The sequence below is a fragment of the Hemiscyllium ocellatum genome, chromosome 24 (genome assembly GCF_020745735.1).
Source record: "Hemiscyllium ocellatum isolate sHemOce1 chromosome 24, sHemOce1.pat.X.cur, whole genome shotgun sequence".
Taxonomy (NCBI): Eukaryota; Metazoa; Chordata; class Chondrichthyes; order Orectolobiformes; family Hemiscylliidae; genus Hemiscyllium; species Hemiscyllium ocellatum.
Window position 1 is genome coordinate 45,333,659 of NC_083424.1, and position 18,383 is coordinate 45,352,041.

Genomic DNA, 18,383 nt, shown 5'->3' on the forward strand with positions numbered 1-18,383 from the left:
CGGGGTATTCATTTAACAGCCAACTGTTACATGTATTTATTTTGGAACAACCCGTCTCCCAGCCTTTCCATTTGGGCAGATGAGCCTGCATTTAAAGTTTACTTCAACGTTCAGAAAACGCTCTCTATTTTAAAGTGAACATACACTCATTCGACTTTGTGACTGTATCATCTCCATGGCTGTGTCATGGAGAACCAAAAGGTATAGTGCACAAAACTCGGACAGAGGCTGATTAAAATAAAATCGGGGGATGTCAGCTCATCCCTAACTGACCTGAAGAAGGTGATGGTGCTGATTATACATTCATGGGAGCCATCATTGAACAGAGAATTGACCTTCTGAAACTGTGCTTCTGTTGCCTGGACTGCACACCTGGAACACTTCAGTTCTTGGCTGGACAAGGCCTTCAAATTAGTGACTGTTCAGTGCACAACTTAGCTCTATGATGGGGTGAGAATTTAAAAGATGGGGAGATGGACCAGCCACCTGATTCTACAGATGAGAAGAAAGGGGAAATCTGACAGTGATGCTGAGAGAGAGACAACACCGATGTTGAGGATGCTGAAGAAGCCCGTACAATAGTGAGACAAGACCGATATGTCCAAGAAACCCTGATAGTGGCTAGATTTGAGGGTGATTAGCTTTGCATTAACGTGTGAGCAATCAGCACTAGAAGCCAATTAGGGCACAGAGATGTTCCTGCCATCAAGGAATTGCTCGCTTTAAATCTAAATGTGAAGATATTTTATTTGCAATTAATTGAAACTTTATGCATTCCCTTGACACCAATAACCTCCTGTTCAATTTCCCAGACAGAATTTGTTTGGAATAATTACAGTGTATGCGCTTCTAAGACTCAAACCTCAGTGAGTTACAGGCATTCTTCCATGAGACAGCATGAATGGTTAGAAGCTTTCAGAGATCGTAAGTGACCACAGGACTGTCATACAACATGTTATAATTGTGTCAAATGTCTCGCTGTGCAGAAAGTTGAAACCCAGGTGCTCAAAGTGATATCAGAGTTGTTTAATCTTTCTTTTCATACTGCCATTTCCTGGTGCCATCTCGGCAGTAAAACTTGAGGGCATTGTAGCACAGTGGTAGTGTCCCCACCTTTAAGTCGTAAGGCCTGGATTCAAGAGTTACTTACTCCAGAGTTGTGTGATAACATCACTGAAGGATTGATTGGAAAATATAAAAAAATTGTAGAATGGGTATATAATTGGCTAATGAAGTTCAGCACAGATCAAAGTAAGGGAGTACAGTTCGGTCGGAAGAATAGTGAGGTCAGTTATTACTTGGAAAAGTCCGAGATGAAGTGAGGTAGGAAATAAAAGTCATTGGAGTACAAAAAGCACTAATTATAGAAAGTTGCATCACAGGTTAGTAAAGTTACAAACCAAGTTTGATGCCAGGCTTTATTTCTAGTGGGACAAAACTAAAAAGTCAGGAAGTTGTCCCAAACCTGCAGCCAATCTTATAACAACTTAAGTGTTGCTCTAATTGTAATATCATAAAAAAAGCATGTTGAACCACTGGAGAGGGTGCAGTGGAGATCGACAGGAATGGTACTAAAAATGTGTGGGTATACACTTCAACAGAAGATTGAGATGCTGGCTGTCTTTATTCTTGATAAAAAGAAGGCTGCAGGGTGAATCAATAGAGGTACTTAAAATCATGAGAGGTTTGGATAACATGGATATAGAAATAAGTTTTCCTGTTGGGGGAAACAGCATAAGTAGAGACCATCAATATAATCAAATGCACTGAATGGTATGTGTATACTTTAGTGTATATGCATATTTATTCTGTGGTTGTACCATCCTATATAAAAAAAGGCCACCTTTTCGTTCTTTTGATTCTATCTTATGCCCATCCATGATGTTTTGATGACTGATACAGCTGCTCAATTGTTCCATTGTTTTCCAATTTCATGATTTAGTTAGTATCATATTCTGTCCATTGAAATTGAGAAACTATCATATTCGTACGCATTGAAATCTATTTGCCTCAGTTTTGCGCTTTCACTTAACCAATATTTCTTTGTAAAGTTATGCTTCAATGTATTGCTTACAAGGTTACCGATCTTTGAGTCATTGATTAATATGAAGCTTCCTATTCCATCATGGGCCAATGATGGCCCACCACAGATTGCTGCAGGAAGGCGCCAGTAATGACCAGTCAATTAGATTACCTGAACATCATCCTTACTCTTTGTCTCCAGATGATCAGCCAATTATTGAATGGAACAGGTCAACAATTTCTTGCAATACTTTCAACTTCAACAATAGCTAACAGTCGCTTTCAATACACTTTATCCAGTACCTGCTGTTTAAATGCTACCCAGGGACATTCCACTGTCCAGCTTTATGAAACCTCATTCAAAAATGTAATCTTCAGTAATCCATGCCAGTTCCTTCTAATTAATTAAGGGGATGGCTTAGTGGATTTATCGCTGGACCAATCAATCCAGTGATTCCAGTAATGACCGGAGGTCCCAGGTTCAAATTCTGCGATGGAAAAACTCAATAATTCAATTGAACTGAATTCAACAACAATCTGGAATTAAGAATGTAATGATAACTAAGAAACCATTGTCAGAGGAAAAACCCATCTGGTTCACTAATGCCCTTTACAAAAGGAAACTGCCATCCTTATCTGGTCAGGTTTACATATGACTTCATACTCACAATTTGGTCAACTCTGAACAGCCCTCTGGGCAATCAGGGCTAATCATGAATAAAAAAACTATACTGAAACTGTCAATGATTTAATATTGAGCAAGTGGCCCAAATAAATTATGAATCACATTAAGTTTCAGAATCATAACTCAACCGTATGATGATGTTTTATGAAGTTTAGAATAGATTGCACATTGAAGTCTGTGTTCTGCTATTATCTGACTGGTGTAAGAGTTTTGAAAAAATATATTTTTATTGAAAATAAAGAAAATTCTTTGGCTATTAGAACAAATACTAAGCAAAACAATTCGAAACAATACAAAGAAACCCACTAATTACATAAGTAAATAATAGCTAATAACTAACTAATAAATCATGACAGTAATAATAATAATAATGCCACTCAATAAAACAAAGTAAAAGCCCATGACCATATATATATATCCATGTGTTTGTAGTTCCGTCTGTCTGGATACCAGATTCATTAAACAGAATCATCATGGCCACGTAAAGGCCCCTATTAGTATGGCAGACACATCTGTACCCAAGTAGTCCAGAAAGGGCCATCATGTCTTACAAAAATTCTCAGTTTTATGGTGCACCATACTTGTGAGAAAGCCCAAAGAGATGTGTTCCATGACTAGCTTATGCCATCCCGACAGTCCTGGGGATTTTTCAGACACCTACCCTAACTGAATGTTCTTGTCCAAAACGTGAGGATACTGAAAAGCCTTTTTTAATGCATGATTAATGGAAGTAGATTATCCAGGCCAAGAAGAAGAGTCACCGGGTCCATCTCCACCTCTATCCCCAAGATCCCCTCTATTTCACCTACCACAGCTCTCCAGTATACCCACAGTCTGTGGCAGGACCAGAGACGATGAGTGAACACATTCACACTCCTCTTGCATTTAGGACATATTGGAGATGCTCCCGCTTTAAATTTTGAAGGCGCTCTGGAGCCAAGTGGATCCTCTGGAGAATCTTCAATTGCTAAACATGGGTCCTGTTACAAATGGAGATCCTCCTGGCATTTTCCCAGATATCCTCCCATACTTCAGAAGAGATCTCAACGTCAAACTCTCTTTCCCATATCTTACAGAGCTATTCGGTCTTGTCCGGGGGGCCCTCTCCCAATGGGTGATAGACATCGCATTCAGAAAGTGTGTTCTCAGCACTCTGCAACCACTTCTCCATGTCAGATCTATAGGAATCAGTTCGGCACGGTGGCACAGTGGTTAGCACTGCTGCCTCAGAGCGCTAGAGACCTGGGTTCAATTCCTGCCTCAGGCGACTCTCTGTGTGGAGTTTGCACATTCTCCCTGTGTCTGTGTGGGTTTCCTCCCACAGAGGTTAGGTGAATTGGCCATGTTAAATTGCCTGTAGTGTTAGGGGAATGGGTCTGGGTGGGTTGCATTTCAGCGGGTCGGTGTGGACTTGTTGGGCCGAAGGGCCTGTTTCCACACTGTAGGTAATCTAAAAAAAAAGAAATGTGGCCTCTTTTTGTATGAAATTCCTAATTTGAAAAAAACGGAAGAGGTCCCTACTGGACAATTTGTATTTCCTAGCCAACTGGTCAAAAGACAGCACTATATCCCCCTCGAATAAGTCACCCAGGCAAGACACACCCCTAGTTGTCCATAGTTTAAACCAGAGTCCATCATCCCCGGCTGAAAACCCGGCATACCAACTATGGGTGTAAGAAAAGACGTTTTGGCGATATTGCCCTCAGTCTGATACGTTGCCCTCCATGGTTTAACAGTATTAATAACTATTAGGCTCTGGCAATATTCCTTAACTCTCCTCATTTTGTCCAAGAATAGCTTGCCTAAGTTGCTTTGATGTCCAACTATAGTAAGTGAGGGTCCCCCTGGGCCCAATCATTCACGTAATATAGCGACGGGCTTAACTGTTAGCTTTTGTTATCAGGGAGGTCCACTCCTCCCAGTCTGTGGAGTAGCTGCAGTTTAGTTAGTTTAATAAGGGATCGCTTGTGATACCAGATAAAGGAACTGAACTAGCCGTTCAGTCTTCTAATTGTTTGCTTCGTAAAATGCAGAGGAAGCATTCATATAGGATACATCAGGCGGGGGAGAATGTTCATTTTAATGAGGGCTGTCCGACCTAACCAAGAGATTGGAAGCGCCTCCCATCTTTTGAAGGTCTTGTTTGACTCTGTTGAATAAATGGGCCAAATTGGTTTAATTAGCTGAACGAAGACTGGAGTAATTAGATTACTTACAGTGTGGAAACAGGCCCTTCGGCCCAACAAGTCCACACCGACCCGCCGAAGCGCAACCCACCCATACCCCTACATATACCCCTTACCTAACACTACGGGCAATTTAGCATGGCCAATTCACCTGACCCACACATCTTTGGACTGTGGGAGGAAACCGGAGCACCCGGAGGAAACCCACGCAGACACGGGGAGAACGTGCAAACTCCACACAGTCAGTCGCCTGAGGCAGGAATCGAACCCAGGTCCCTGGCGCTGTGAGGCAACAGTGCTAACCACTGTGCCACCGTGCCGCCCTAATGAATATACCTAAGTAGAGAAAGCCCTCCGGTGACCATTTAAAGGGAAATTGAGATTCGTCCTCAGGGCCAGGTATTTTCAGGAGACCACCAGGCCCCTGATTTCACAAAGTTGATCCTGTAACCTGAAAAGCTGCCAAACAAATTAATGTATTGTATCAGATGAGGCACCGAAACTGTTGGGGTTTGATAAAAAGACAAGAATGTCGTCATCTGTATACAATGCAATCTTATGTGAGTTTGTTTCCACTCCTGGAGCAGATATGTTGGGATCCATATGTATTGCCTCCACCAGCCGTTCAATCACCAATGTAAATTGCAGTGGTGATAAGGGACAGCCCTGTCAACAGCCCCTAAGGATATTGAAATTGCTTGATCACACACCATCAGTGAGAACTGCGGCAAGAGGGTCACTATACAAAACCTTTACCCACCTGATAAAGACCCCTTTAAAGTATAAAAAAGGTATGGCCACTTGACTCAGTCAAATGCCTTCTCTGAGTCTGGAGAGATCACTAATCTCTGTAGCGATGGTTATTGACATACCTGGATCATATTAAGTGACCCATTGACATTATTCAACAATCTGTGACCTTTTCTAAAACCCACCTAATCCTCCTTAATGATGGAGGGCAACACAGTTTTTGGTCTTAGTGCAAGAGACATTCATAAGTGAGATGGGCCTATAGGAAACTCAATCCTCTGTGGCCCTCCCTTTTTAAGAATAACAGAAATGTTTGCCTCTCTTAAAGATGTGAATCATTAAACATACTAAGCATTGGTCCTGACACTATATTTATAAATTCCTTATAAAACTCACTGGGAAGTCCATTAGGACGAAGCGCCTTCCTATTCTGAAGCTGCCTCACAGCCTTCTGCACCTCTTGCACTGTGACAGTGAGACCTTTTAAGGAGCAGTCACTCCTGGGAGGTCCAAATTCTTAAAAGAAAAACTCCATCTCATCCTGCCCATCCTCTCAACTTTCAAACTGGTAAAGTTCAGAATAAAATTGCTGATTTGCCACATTAACCCTTTTAGAATCCATGTGTTAAATTTCCAATGTCTTCCTTGATCGAGGTAATGGCTTGGGGAGCACTCCCTTCATCTCATCAGATATGCTAAGTACTTGCCCAGCTTATGCCCATGCTCAAACATCCTTTGATTTGTAAATGTAGGCTGTCTGTATGAGTGTGGAGCTCAGTGTGGACCGAAGCGCTGTGATTCTCTGCAGTTTAGTCAGCGAGGGCCTATCACAGTCTGCCATTTCAGCTGCCTTCAGACATGTTTCGAGCAAGTGTTGCTGCTCACCCTTCTGCTGTTTCTTACTGGCAGAATAGGGAATAACTAACTCCCAAGCAAAGGCTTTAGCAGTTTCCCAGAGAATGGATGGATTACTGGCAGAGTCTGAATTAATGTCTAAAAAAAGCCCTGAATTCAGTAGAAAAGAGTTCAGTAAACTTGCTATCCTTAAGGATGAAGGGATTCAGTTGCCAGTGCCTCAAACCTACCATAGTATCCTCGTTATTGACCATTAGACACACTGGAGCGTGATCAGAAACAGTGATATTGGTAATTGTACATGACATCACTGAGCCCAGATGCACTGTGGGCGTCCAAAAGAGATCAACCCTGGTAAGGCATTTGTGTGGATTCGAGAAAAATGTAAAATCCCTGCCAGTAAGGTGAAGGTGCTGACAAACATTTAACAGTCCTAGTTCAACACACATCCCTTAATTGCTTACATCGTGAAGAAGATATTGGGGGGGAGGGGGGGGCCTTTGGGCAATCTGTCTGCCGTAGGATCTATTAGACAATTAACCCCCCCCCCCCCCCCAACGATAATACGCTGAGATGCAAGGTTAACCAGTTTAGAAAGTGCATCCATCAAGAACTTGAGAGGGTGGGCTGGGGGACAATAAACATTTAAGATTCCATAGTCTTCCCCATTTATCAAAGTTTTAAGGATTACAAATCTCCCATGTGTGTCTTTAATACACTCTACCAACTTAAATGGGAGATTCTTCCAAACAAGTATGTCCAGCCACCACTCCTAGTATTGAAAGATGAGAAATAAAGTCGGTCATACCTGCATCATCTGGGTGCGTTTCTTGCAATAAGGCAACATCCACCCTCTCCCTTTTAAGCTTGGAGAGACTCCCCATAATGTTCCAGGTACACCACTTGAACACATCCTTAGCCATAACCCTCAATAGCACCATTTAGACTCCTGACAGGGAGAGCTTGAACTCCGAATCGCTGAGCTTCAGTACAAGAAAGTCCACAAAACACAAAAATGACATAAACTTAAAACAGATACAACCCACAAACCTACAAAACTTGCAAAAACTATGTACACCAAAAACGGAAAAACAAAAAAAAACACCAAAGGCACTGATTAGAAGAATTTACAAGATTAGTAATATACACAAGTAAGTTAAAAGTAAATATGTCACCCATCCCTTGGTATAACTTAACTTAGAAATTAAAGGTAAATACTCTATCCATCTCAAGCATAATTTAACGTAACTTATCACAAACAGAAGGAGACTCCACTATGTCCTCTCTAAAGAAGGACAAATCTGAACACCAACTCTGTTATCTGTTCCTTTTCAATCATTCGACTTAAGTCAGCGTGTCCACAAAGTTCCTCACTTTCCCTGGCGAGCCCAATAAATGTATAGTTCCATTATGATTAATCCGAAGCACTGCTAGATATCTTAGAGAGGACTGGATCCCAAGCTCTCGCAGTTTCTACTTGATGTTGTCATAGGACTTTCTTTTCTGAATCACTGTCACTGAAAGTCTTGGAAAAACGTGACCCTGGAGCCCTCGCACACCAATGCCCTCAGATCCTTCCCTTGGGTTCTGGAAGCTTCCATGACTCTCTATTTGTCTTTATAATGATGGAACCGTACCAGGACAGGGTGAGGTCACTGGTCCATTCCTGGCCTTCGTGCCGTGACCTGGTGGGCTCTCCCGATCTTTATCCTTCCCCTTTCAGCCTCCAAACTAAGGAATTCCGGGAACCACTTCTCAAAGAATTCCACTGACCGCTCACCTTCTGTCTCCTCTGGCATGCCAACAACACGAAGATTCTTTCTTCTGTCCCTGTTCTCAAGGACATCCACCGGATCTAGCAAACCATGGACCTGTAGTTTCCCGGGCATTAATCTGACTCTTGGATGAATCAGCCTCTGCCTCCACCCCTGTGGCCCAGTGTTCGAGCTCATCAGTCCTTTCCCCCAGGTCTTGCAGCATAGCAGAGACCGGGGCCAGCTTTACCTCTTTTTTTTTCTTCAATCTGCTTCCCCAGGAGCCCCTCAACCAAGGCCTGGTGAGTAAGCAAGCCCACCGCCTCAGTGGATTGAGTCGCGGCCCTGACCCTGGACGAACTCCCTCCTTTTTTGGCATTTACCCGCAGCAAAAAGGAAAGTAAGTGAAATTTGCAGGTTCTGTAGCTCTTTTACTGCTTTTTTACTCACAGTAACATGGACAGGTTCTAACTCTGACCTACCGATTTGGGCCTTGGAGCCCAGCAAACGTGATCCTCCGAGGTCACCGCCATCTTGGATCCCCTGGTGTAGGGGTTTAACAGATTTGCAGTTCACTGCGCCACTGCTCGTTGGTTCCAATGAAAGAGTATATTGAAGGAGGTGCGAACAGCTGACCTATTCTAACAGCGACTTTCCTTCATTAGAACCTGTTCATTGATCGGCTTGGGCGCAGAAAACTGCTCATGGGAGGCTACAGTTTGATGGTTGGTTCGGGAATATTGTTCACCATCTCACTGACTCTCCAGGTAAGTTACAATCCCCTCTCTCACAGTTCAAAGAAAGGAGCCAGTTGCAATGAGTGTACTTTTCAGGAACTGTGTAAGTTATGTTTGTGTTGAGGTTTTCAAATGAAGGACAGTGACATGTTTGAGACCCTGGGGAAGCAGAGTATTGTCCTAATTCCCTGCTGTACTCTGCGGTTGCACATTCAGGTGTTGTCCAGAGCATGTGACTCATCTGAAATAACATGGGATTAGTGCACCCTTTTATTGCAACAGCTGCATTTCTGACACTCCTCCCCGGGATGTCACAAGGTCTGGAATAGTTGGCTCTGGCCCAGCCTCCACTGGCTTTGTTCTTCTGACCCCACATCCTCCAGCGTGTAGCTTACTCACACACCTTCTCGTTACTCCTCCAACCAGAGGCCACTGCTCTCTGTGTCTGACCGGCAGCTTACTGAGGTTCCTGCATCGTCAATTAAAGATCTCAATTAAGAGCCACAGGCTATTGACTACCTCAATAATAGTCCAATTTGCATCTAATCTCCTCAAACTGGAGAGGACCATATTGGGATGGTTTCCATAATTCTGAATTTACTCCTGGCCATCAATTAAAATCTACTTCAACAAACACTTTGATTTTGATGAGAGTGATAGCAGCAGTCCAGCAGAACCACCACCAGCTTTCTCATCTTGCCCTGAAGTGGTGCTCAAAGCACAGTCTCCTCACTCAGATAAATGTAACTTCCTGAGCCTTGCCAACACAGCCAGTTAGTTGTAACTAATAAACGGAAAAAGGAAGGGCTAAACTCTGCATGTTTTACTGACACTCTCTGTATGTGTTGACCCAGGACAAGATTAGCTGGATGCCATTCTTGAGCATGGCTTGCATCTTTGCGTCTATTCTAAGCTTTGGAATTGGGCCAGGTAGGTTGTCAACTATGAATCGATATTATAACACCGAAAGAAATAGCTCCTCATTAGGAAGTACCTTGTGTGAAATGCCCTGGCTACAAGAGTTAGTGGGCTTGACTTACAATTACAACATTTAAAAGGCATCTGGATGGGTATATGCGTAGGAAGGTTTTGGAGGGATATGGGCCAAGTGCTGGCAAATGGGACTAGATTAAGTTGGGATATCTGGTTGACATGGATGGGTTGGACTAAAGGGTTTGTTTCCGTGCTGTACATCTCTGTACCTCTATGACTTCTCACCCACACATTGTGACTGTATGAGGGTCACATCTAGGATTAGCCAGATTGAAGTAGATTCACACTGAATTCTTTTTCCCAAGTGTTCCACTGGCAAACACTGGGTGCTTCACACACAAACATGCATTGGCATCATGAGGTGGCTAATATAGGATTTCCTTGAGTGATGGCCTCCACCTTAATTAGCACCTTCCAGCAGGATGTCAGATCCAGAGGGCAGCAGCTGGTGAGTCATGAAGTACTGGGCAGGAAATGACAGCAATTTCCAGGCACAGAGACCACAACAAAGGCAGGGTTGTATCACCACCGAATATAGCTTTGTGTAAATTGACAACAACTTCTATTGTAAAGTGCAGAGACATAGAGTCATAGAGTTATACAGCATGGAAGCAGACCCTTCGATCCAACTCATCCATGCCTATCAGATATCTTAAATTAATGTAGTCCCCCTTGCCAGCATTTGACCCATACCCCTATAAACCATTCCTATTCATGTACCCTTCTTTATCCTCTCACCTTTAATCCTATGCCCACTAGTTTTGGACTCCCTTCCCATGGGGAAAAGATATAGTGAATGAACAAAGAACAAAGAACAAAGAAAAGGTACAGTCCAGGAACAGGCCCTTCGGCCCTCCAAGCCTGAGCCGATCCAAGTCTACTCTCTAAACCTGTCGCCCAATTCCTAAGCATCTGTACCCCTCTGCTCCCCACCCACTCATGCATCTGTCCAGATGGATCTTAAATGAATCTACCATGCCTGAATAGGCTGTGGCTATTTTCCCTGGAACATCAGAGGCTTGAGGGGGTGACCTTACAGAGGTTTACAAAATCAGGAGGGGCATGGATAGGATACATAGACAAAGTCTTTAACTCAGGGTAGGGGAGTCCAAAGCAAGACAGCATTGGTTTAAGGTGAGAGGGTAAAGGTTTGAAAAGGATCTAAGGAACAACCTGTTCACACAGAGGATGATGCATGTATGGAATGAGCTGCCAGAGGAAGTGGTAGAGGCTGGTATGATTAAAAGGCATCTGGATAGGTATATGGATATGAAGGGTTTAGAGGAATATGGGCTGAATGGTGGAAAATGGGACTAGATTGATTTAGGATATCTGGTTTGCATGGACAAATTGAACTGAAGGGTCTGTTTCCACGTTGTACAACTCTGCCTCTCTGTAACTCCTAGTGTAAAGTGCAGATTCATTTACTTTTTCACCAAAATAGTATAGGAAGAAGGTATACAGAGTGGGAATCTGGTATAAACTCAGTGACAATCAAAGGAAAATGATAAACAATATCTATTTTATGCAAAAGTGTTGCCTGGGCCAACAGCATTACTTATGGGCATGTTATGCTTTAAACATTAAATATGGGAAAAGCTCTACTTACAAATTCAATGGTAGGAATCAGTTATAAAATATTTCTCGTTCAATAAAATAATGTGATGCAAAAATTTATAAATTTCTTCACATAAAATGTCAATGAAAGGGAACTGGATACACAAGCTTTTTATTTTCCCACAGGCTGTGAGATTTCTTTCTGATAACCAGTAAATAACCACAACCAAAGGGGTAGCACTGATATTCCATCAGAGATTATTCAACATAATGTGACGTGAAGCAATTGATTCCACACAGTTACTATGTTATTTGTTGATATTGGCAAAATACATACAAACACAAAGTTTGCTCAAACTAACTTGGAATTTCCGAGCATTATTCGGAGATGCCGGTGTTGGACCGCGGTGTACAAAGTTAAAAAATCACCAACACCAGGTTATAGTCCAACAGGTTTAATTGGAAGCACTATCTTTTGGAACACCACTCCTGCATAGGTGGTTGTGAATCCACCTGAAGGAGCGACGCTCCGAAAGCTAGTGTGCCTCCAATTAAACCTGTTGGACTATAACCTGGTGTTGTGTGATTTTTAACTTTCTGGACATTGTAATGGAATTGTTTTCATCCATCTACCATTTTCAGTTGTTTGAAATCTATGGAGGGTGACTGAACAACTTCCTACAGTCAATTTTAAATGATATTTGAAAGGATTGCTATCTTCTTAGATGGGAATGTGTGATTTAATTTGATATAATTTGTCACATGCACTGGGATACAGCAAAACGTGTTGTTTTGCATACTCTACAAGTTGATTGTGCACACAAAGTGCATCAGGGTAACAAAACAGAATGCAGAATACAGTGTTACAGCCACAAAGAAGGCGCAGAGAGATTAACATTAACATTTGAGAGGTCTGTTCAAAAGTCTGATAACCCTGGGGAAGAAGCTGTTTTTGAATCTATTTGTACATGTATTCAAACTTTTATGTCTTCTGCCTAATGGAAGAGGGTGGGACGAGAGTATAACGGGAGTGTAGGGGGATTTGGGGGGGGGTGGTCTTTCACTGTGTGGGTTGCTTTCCTGAGGCTGCAGGAAGTCTAGATGGAGTCAATGAATGGAAGCTGGTTTGGGTGATGGACTGTGCTGTGTTCACGACTCTCTGTAGTTTCTTGCGATCCTGAGCAGAGCAGTTCCCCCCAGATAGGATGCTTTCTACGGTACATCTATAAAAATTGTCCTTGTGAACATGCTGAATTTCCTTAGCCTCCTAGGGAAGTAGCGGCATAGTTGTGCTTTCATGATCGTCACGTGGTGTGGGTGGACCTGTACAGATTGTTGGTGATCATTGCTCCCAGGAACTTGATGCTGCCAACCATCTCCATCTCAGCTCCATTGATGCAGACTGAAGCGTGCCCTCTGCTCCACTCTCTGATGTCAACGACCAGCTCCTTCATTTAGCTGACATTGATGAAAAGCTTATTGTCTTTAGACCACGCTGCTAAGCACTCTATCTCTTTCTTGTACTCTGTCTTGTCGTTATTTGAGATCCAACCTACAATGGTAGTGGTGTCAACAAACTTGTAAATGGAGTTGGGGTGGAATTTGGCCATGCAGTCATGAGTGCATCAGAAGTACAGTAGGGGGCTGAGTACAATGCCTTGTGGGATACTGGTGTTGAGGATTATCATGGAGGAGGTGTTGTTGCCTATTCTTACTGAATTAAGTTTATTTTTAGACTGTATTGATGCTGGTAAAAACAATGACTGCAGATGCTGGAAACCAGATTCTGGATCAGTGGTGCTGGAAGAGCACAGCAGTTCAGGCAGCATCCAAAATGCGGCGAAATCGACGTTTCAGGCAAAAGCCCTTCATCAGGAATAACGCAGGGCCGGATGGATTCTATTCGAGGATTCTCTGGGAAGCTAGGGGAGGAGATAGCAGAGCCTTTGGCTTTGATATTTGAGTCGTCACTGTCCATCGGTTTAGTACCAGAGGACTGGAGGATTGCAAATGTTGTGTCCTTGTTCAAGAAGGGCAGTAGAGATGACCAAGGTAATTATAGACCAGTGAGCCTTACTTCTGTTGTAGGAAAGGTTTTAGACAGGAATGAATTTTGAGGTAAATGCCCTTCTCAATAGACATAAATGACATGAAATTAGACGGGGGGGGGGGGGGGGCATTTAATTAAAAATTACACCTGGCCCAATAATGAGAATAATTAATCACAAAGAAGAGTGGAATTGGTTTGAGGAGTACAGAGGTTGGTAAATTGGGTAGATAACTGTGAAATCCGGTTCAGAGAGAGGAGTACAAGGGCTTTTACCTCAGGTCCAGAAGGCCTGGGATTCAACTCTTGCCTTCTCCAGCCATGTGTAATAACACAGCTCATTACAAACAAAACAAGTATTGCCAGAGGAACTCACCAGATCTGTGGAGAGAAAGCAGAATTAATGTTTTGGTTCATTGACCCTTCTTCAGAACTTTAGCTGATTAATAATATCAATAGCAGAGGACACAAACATGAAATGGTGACATTTAGAAGATTAGAGCAGCGGGAAATCCATAAATCTTTGAAGTGGGAGACACAAAGGGTCTGTTTCTGTGCTGTACAAGTCTATGACTCTATGACTCTAAGTTGATAAAGTTGTGGAGTAAAATGTGTAAGAAGCTCAATTTTATGAAAAATCATTGAATACAAAAGGAACTGTGAGCAAAGGAAATGTGAAATAGGGAGGGGTCGTCTAGTGATAGACCGGTAAACCAGAGTTCTAGACTAATGTTCTAGGGAAATGAGCTTGAATCCCACATTTGAATTCAATAAAAAGGCTGGAATCACAAGATTATTCAATGATGATTATGCAGCCATTGTCGTAAACGGTCCATCTGACTCATGAGTGTCCTTTAGGGAAAGAAATCTGCCAGTTTTACCTGCTCTGATTTATCTATGCTGTTTGACCCATAGCAATATGGTTGAGACTTAAATGCCCTCTGAAATGCTGGAAAAGCGCAACTGGATAGGCAGCATCCGAGGAGCAGGAGGGTTGACATATCAAACATAAGCTCTTCGTCAGAATTGTCATTCCTGCTGAAGAACGTATGTTCGAAACATTGATTCTCCTGCTCCTCGGATACTGCCTGACCGGCTGTGCTTTTCCAGCACCACACTTTTTGACTCTGATCTCCAGCATCTGCAGTCCTCACTTTCTCCAACCCTCTGAAATGGCCTATTAAGCCATTCAGTTCAAGAACAATTAGAAATAGGCAATAATAAATACTGACTCAGATAGTAACGCCTCCATTCAATGAAGAAATAATAACAAAAAGTGTATGCAGGGTTTAGTGACGCACTATCTGAATTCCACTGTGAAATGGACGAAATGACAAGACCATTAGGAGTTCCTTCAGGTTTCAACATCATAAAAGGCAACTAAATATGAACAAAAGACGATTGTGGTTTTGCATGTTTAACAAAAGCTTGCTGTGAATAATCAGCAGTGATACACATACACTGTTGCTGACTGATAGCAAACACAGCGTTTTACTGCTGAAGACTGCCAAATACAAAGGGACAACTCTCCACAATTTAATCTTTTGGTAAGCCAGATATTGAGCCAAAGGGGAGAAAAACAATCTTACATCAGGGGTTGAGGGGCGACCTTATAGAGGTTTATAAAATCATGAGGGGCATGTATAGGGTAAATAGACAAGGTCCTTTCTCTGGGGTCGGGGAGTCCAGAAGTAGAGGGTATAGGTTTAGGGTGAGGGGGAAAAGATATAAAAGGGACCTAAGGGGCAACTTTTCCACACAGAGGGTGGTGAGTGTATGGAATGAGCTGCCAGAGAGACTGTTACAAACTGGCTCCTCAGTTTCCTGACCCACAGACCACCATCAGTGAAGACTGGGGACAATATTTCATCCTCGCTAACACCCAGCCCCCTACTGTACTTGCTGTATACCCATGACTGCATTGCCAAATACCAGACAAATGCCATTTGCAAGTTCGCTGATGACACCAAATCTCAGATGGCGATGAAACAGACTACAGACAGGAGGTGAAAATCCTGGAAAAAATGGTACACTGAGAACAACCTAGCTCTCAATGCCGGCAAAACCAAGGAACTCATTATTGACTTTCGGCGGGATGTTACTCATGCCCTTCTACACAGAGGTGGAACGAGTGGAGAGTGTCAAGGTCCTGGGAGTGGTCATCCACAACAAGCTTTCTTGGACTCTTCATGTGGACACACTGGTTACAAAGGCCAACAACGTCTCTTCGTCCTCAGGCAGCTGAGGGAATTTGGCCTGATGGCAAATACCCTTGTCAACTTTTATAGGTGTGCCATCGAGAGCATTCTGTCTGGATGTATCACTACCTGGTATGGCATCTGTACCATTCAGGATCGGAGGCGGTTACAGAGAGTGGTGAACTCAGCCCAGACAATCACAAAGGCCAACCTCCCATCTACAGAATCCATCTACCAGGCCCACTGTCAAGGAAAGGCCACCAGCATTCTCAAAGATCCATTCCACCCTGGCAATGCTTTTCTACAACCTCTACCATCGGGGAGAAGGTACAGAAGCTTGTACACATGCACCAGCCGGTTTTGTAACAGTTTCTACCCGACTGTTGTTAGAATACTGAATGGACTCACAAACTCTTAACATTGGCCTGTCCCTGTGTTTTTGTTTTTGTCCCTTTTTATCTATTATTTACTTATCTATGCTATTTAACTCTGATCTGCTTGTATTACTCACAAGACAAAGCTTATCACTGTGCCTCAGTACACGTGACAATAAATTCAATTCAATTACACCATTTAAAAGGCACCTGGATAGGTATATGAATTGGAAGGGTTTAGAAGGATATGGGCCGAGTGCTGGCAAATGGGACTAGATTAGGTTAGGATATCTGGTCGGCATGGGTGGGTTGGATTGAAGAGTCTGTTTCTGTGCTGTACACCCCTATGACTCTGCTATCCCCTATGAGCTGACTGTGGGATCCACAGTCCTGGATTAGATTGTCGAGATGGAAGTGGTGCTTTTGAAAATATGGTAATCCTCTATATATGTTCAACTTGAAACATTATGTTCCTCAACCACAGATGCTGTCAGACCTGCTGGCTACTTCTAAAACATTTTGTTTCATGATGACAGAGAATTATAAAGCATTTATTGCACTGACAGGCCGTACAAATCAACTGATCTGTGCAGCTAGTTATGTTCCACACAAGCCCTCTCCTACACTCCTTCATCTGGCCCAATCAGCAAAAAAATCCCTCAAGTGCTTATCTATCTTACCTTCAATAAATCTTTGGTATTTCTCTCAGGTATTCTAAATGATACCAGGTTTCACATACCAACCAGTCTCTCGGTTTTGTCTGAATTCCTTTTCAGAATCATTACAAACTATCTCTTATTTATGGCCTCAATTTACCAACGCTCTACAAAGGGAGGTACTTTTTCTGTGTTTACCCTATCGAAACTTTCCGTAATTTCGAAGATCTCTCTCAGGTCACCGCTGGTCTGCTCTTTTTTGGTATTTTGCCCTAGCCTATTGAGACTTATTGTTTTTCTCAGTTCTGGTGTCAATCTTTTGAATCTTGAAATGTCATTGGACTCTTCACAAGGTGAAACATCGACTCTTTCACTGAAAGAAATCCTCCATACATTTAAAGATCACTCAACTCCCATTCCGGCAGAGGGGAGTGACTGTGCTCTCATTCCATCAATGGGTTGATTTCTTTGATACCTCACCTACATTTCTCATTTGGAGACTCCCTTCCATTTACATTTCTCCCCTCTGTATATTTTTCCTTCTTCCTTTGGGCCTTCCAGCTCTTGCTCCTGAGCATTTCACCCAACTGGAGGGGGATTTTCATCTTGATTCTAGCCTCACTGTGCTCAGAAATGGTAACTCGGTTTGTGACTTCTCTCCACCTCTGAGCTGACAGCAAATAAAGACGATAAAAATCAACCCCCCTGGGGCTCGGGGCTTCATGTATAGAATGAACAGTGATCCAGAGGTAGTACATGAAGAATCACACCATTGAAGATGTGGGCCACAGAGCACCACTGTGGGCGTCCGCACACTGAGAGGATTGCAACACAGTCCATTACCAGTTTCTCAGGGGCAACAGGGAGAGGCAACAGTGAAGCCCATATCCCTGAGCTAATAAAAATGAAAGTGTTGTACAGCTGTCATTCTAACCTAAGTCGGAGGTAGGAGGATCCTGTGATTTCTATATTTATGATTAGAATCCCTGCAGTGTGGAGACAGGCCCTACAGCCCAACAACTCCACACTGACCCTCCGAAGAGTAACCCACCCAGACCCATTTCCCTCTGATGAATGCACCTAACACTTTGGGCAATTTAGCATGGCCAATTCACCTGACCTGCACGTCTTTAGCTTGTGGGAGGAACCCAGAGCACCCAGAGGAAACCCACACAGACACGGGGAGAATGTGCAAACTCCACACAGGCAGTCGCCCGAGGCTGGAATCGAACCTGGGTCCCTGGTGCTGTGAGGCAGCAGTGCTAACCACTGAGCCACCGTGCTGCTCCATGTGTCCCCATTTATCTTGAAGGGATGGGCCCTTTATGTGAAAAATGATGAGGATGAATGGTGGAGCAATTCCAACTGGGCACTCCTGGACCTGACTACTTACCTGTAAATGACATTTCTCGGGCTGTTGTGGTAAGGTCCTGAAACCAGTAGGTCACATGTAGGACTCACTAGTGAATGTGAAAAGCTCTTGATACCACTGCTGTTCCTATCTACGTGAGAATAATCTGGATTGGCCCCTTTGTAAGGATTGAGAGTGTGGTGCTGGAAAAGCACAGC

The 18,383-nt window shown here is 43.1% G+C and overlaps 1 protein-coding gene across 1 annotated transcript in view; it reads left to right on the forward strand.

Annotated features, from left to right (window-relative positions):
- LOC132827473 (solute carrier family 2, facilitated glucose transporter member 11-like) overlaps positions 1-18,383 on the forward strand; it is a 59,652-nt gene that overhangs the window by 37,192 nt on the left and 4,077 nt on the right. The window contains exons 12-13 of the mRNA XM_060844161.1: positions 8,918-9,019; positions 9,844-9,919. Of these exons, the coding sequence (XP_060700144.1) occupies positions 8,918-9,019; positions 9,844-9,919 (178 nt within the window). The remainder of the gene's footprint in view (positions 1-8,917; positions 9,020-9,843; positions 9,920-18,383) is intronic.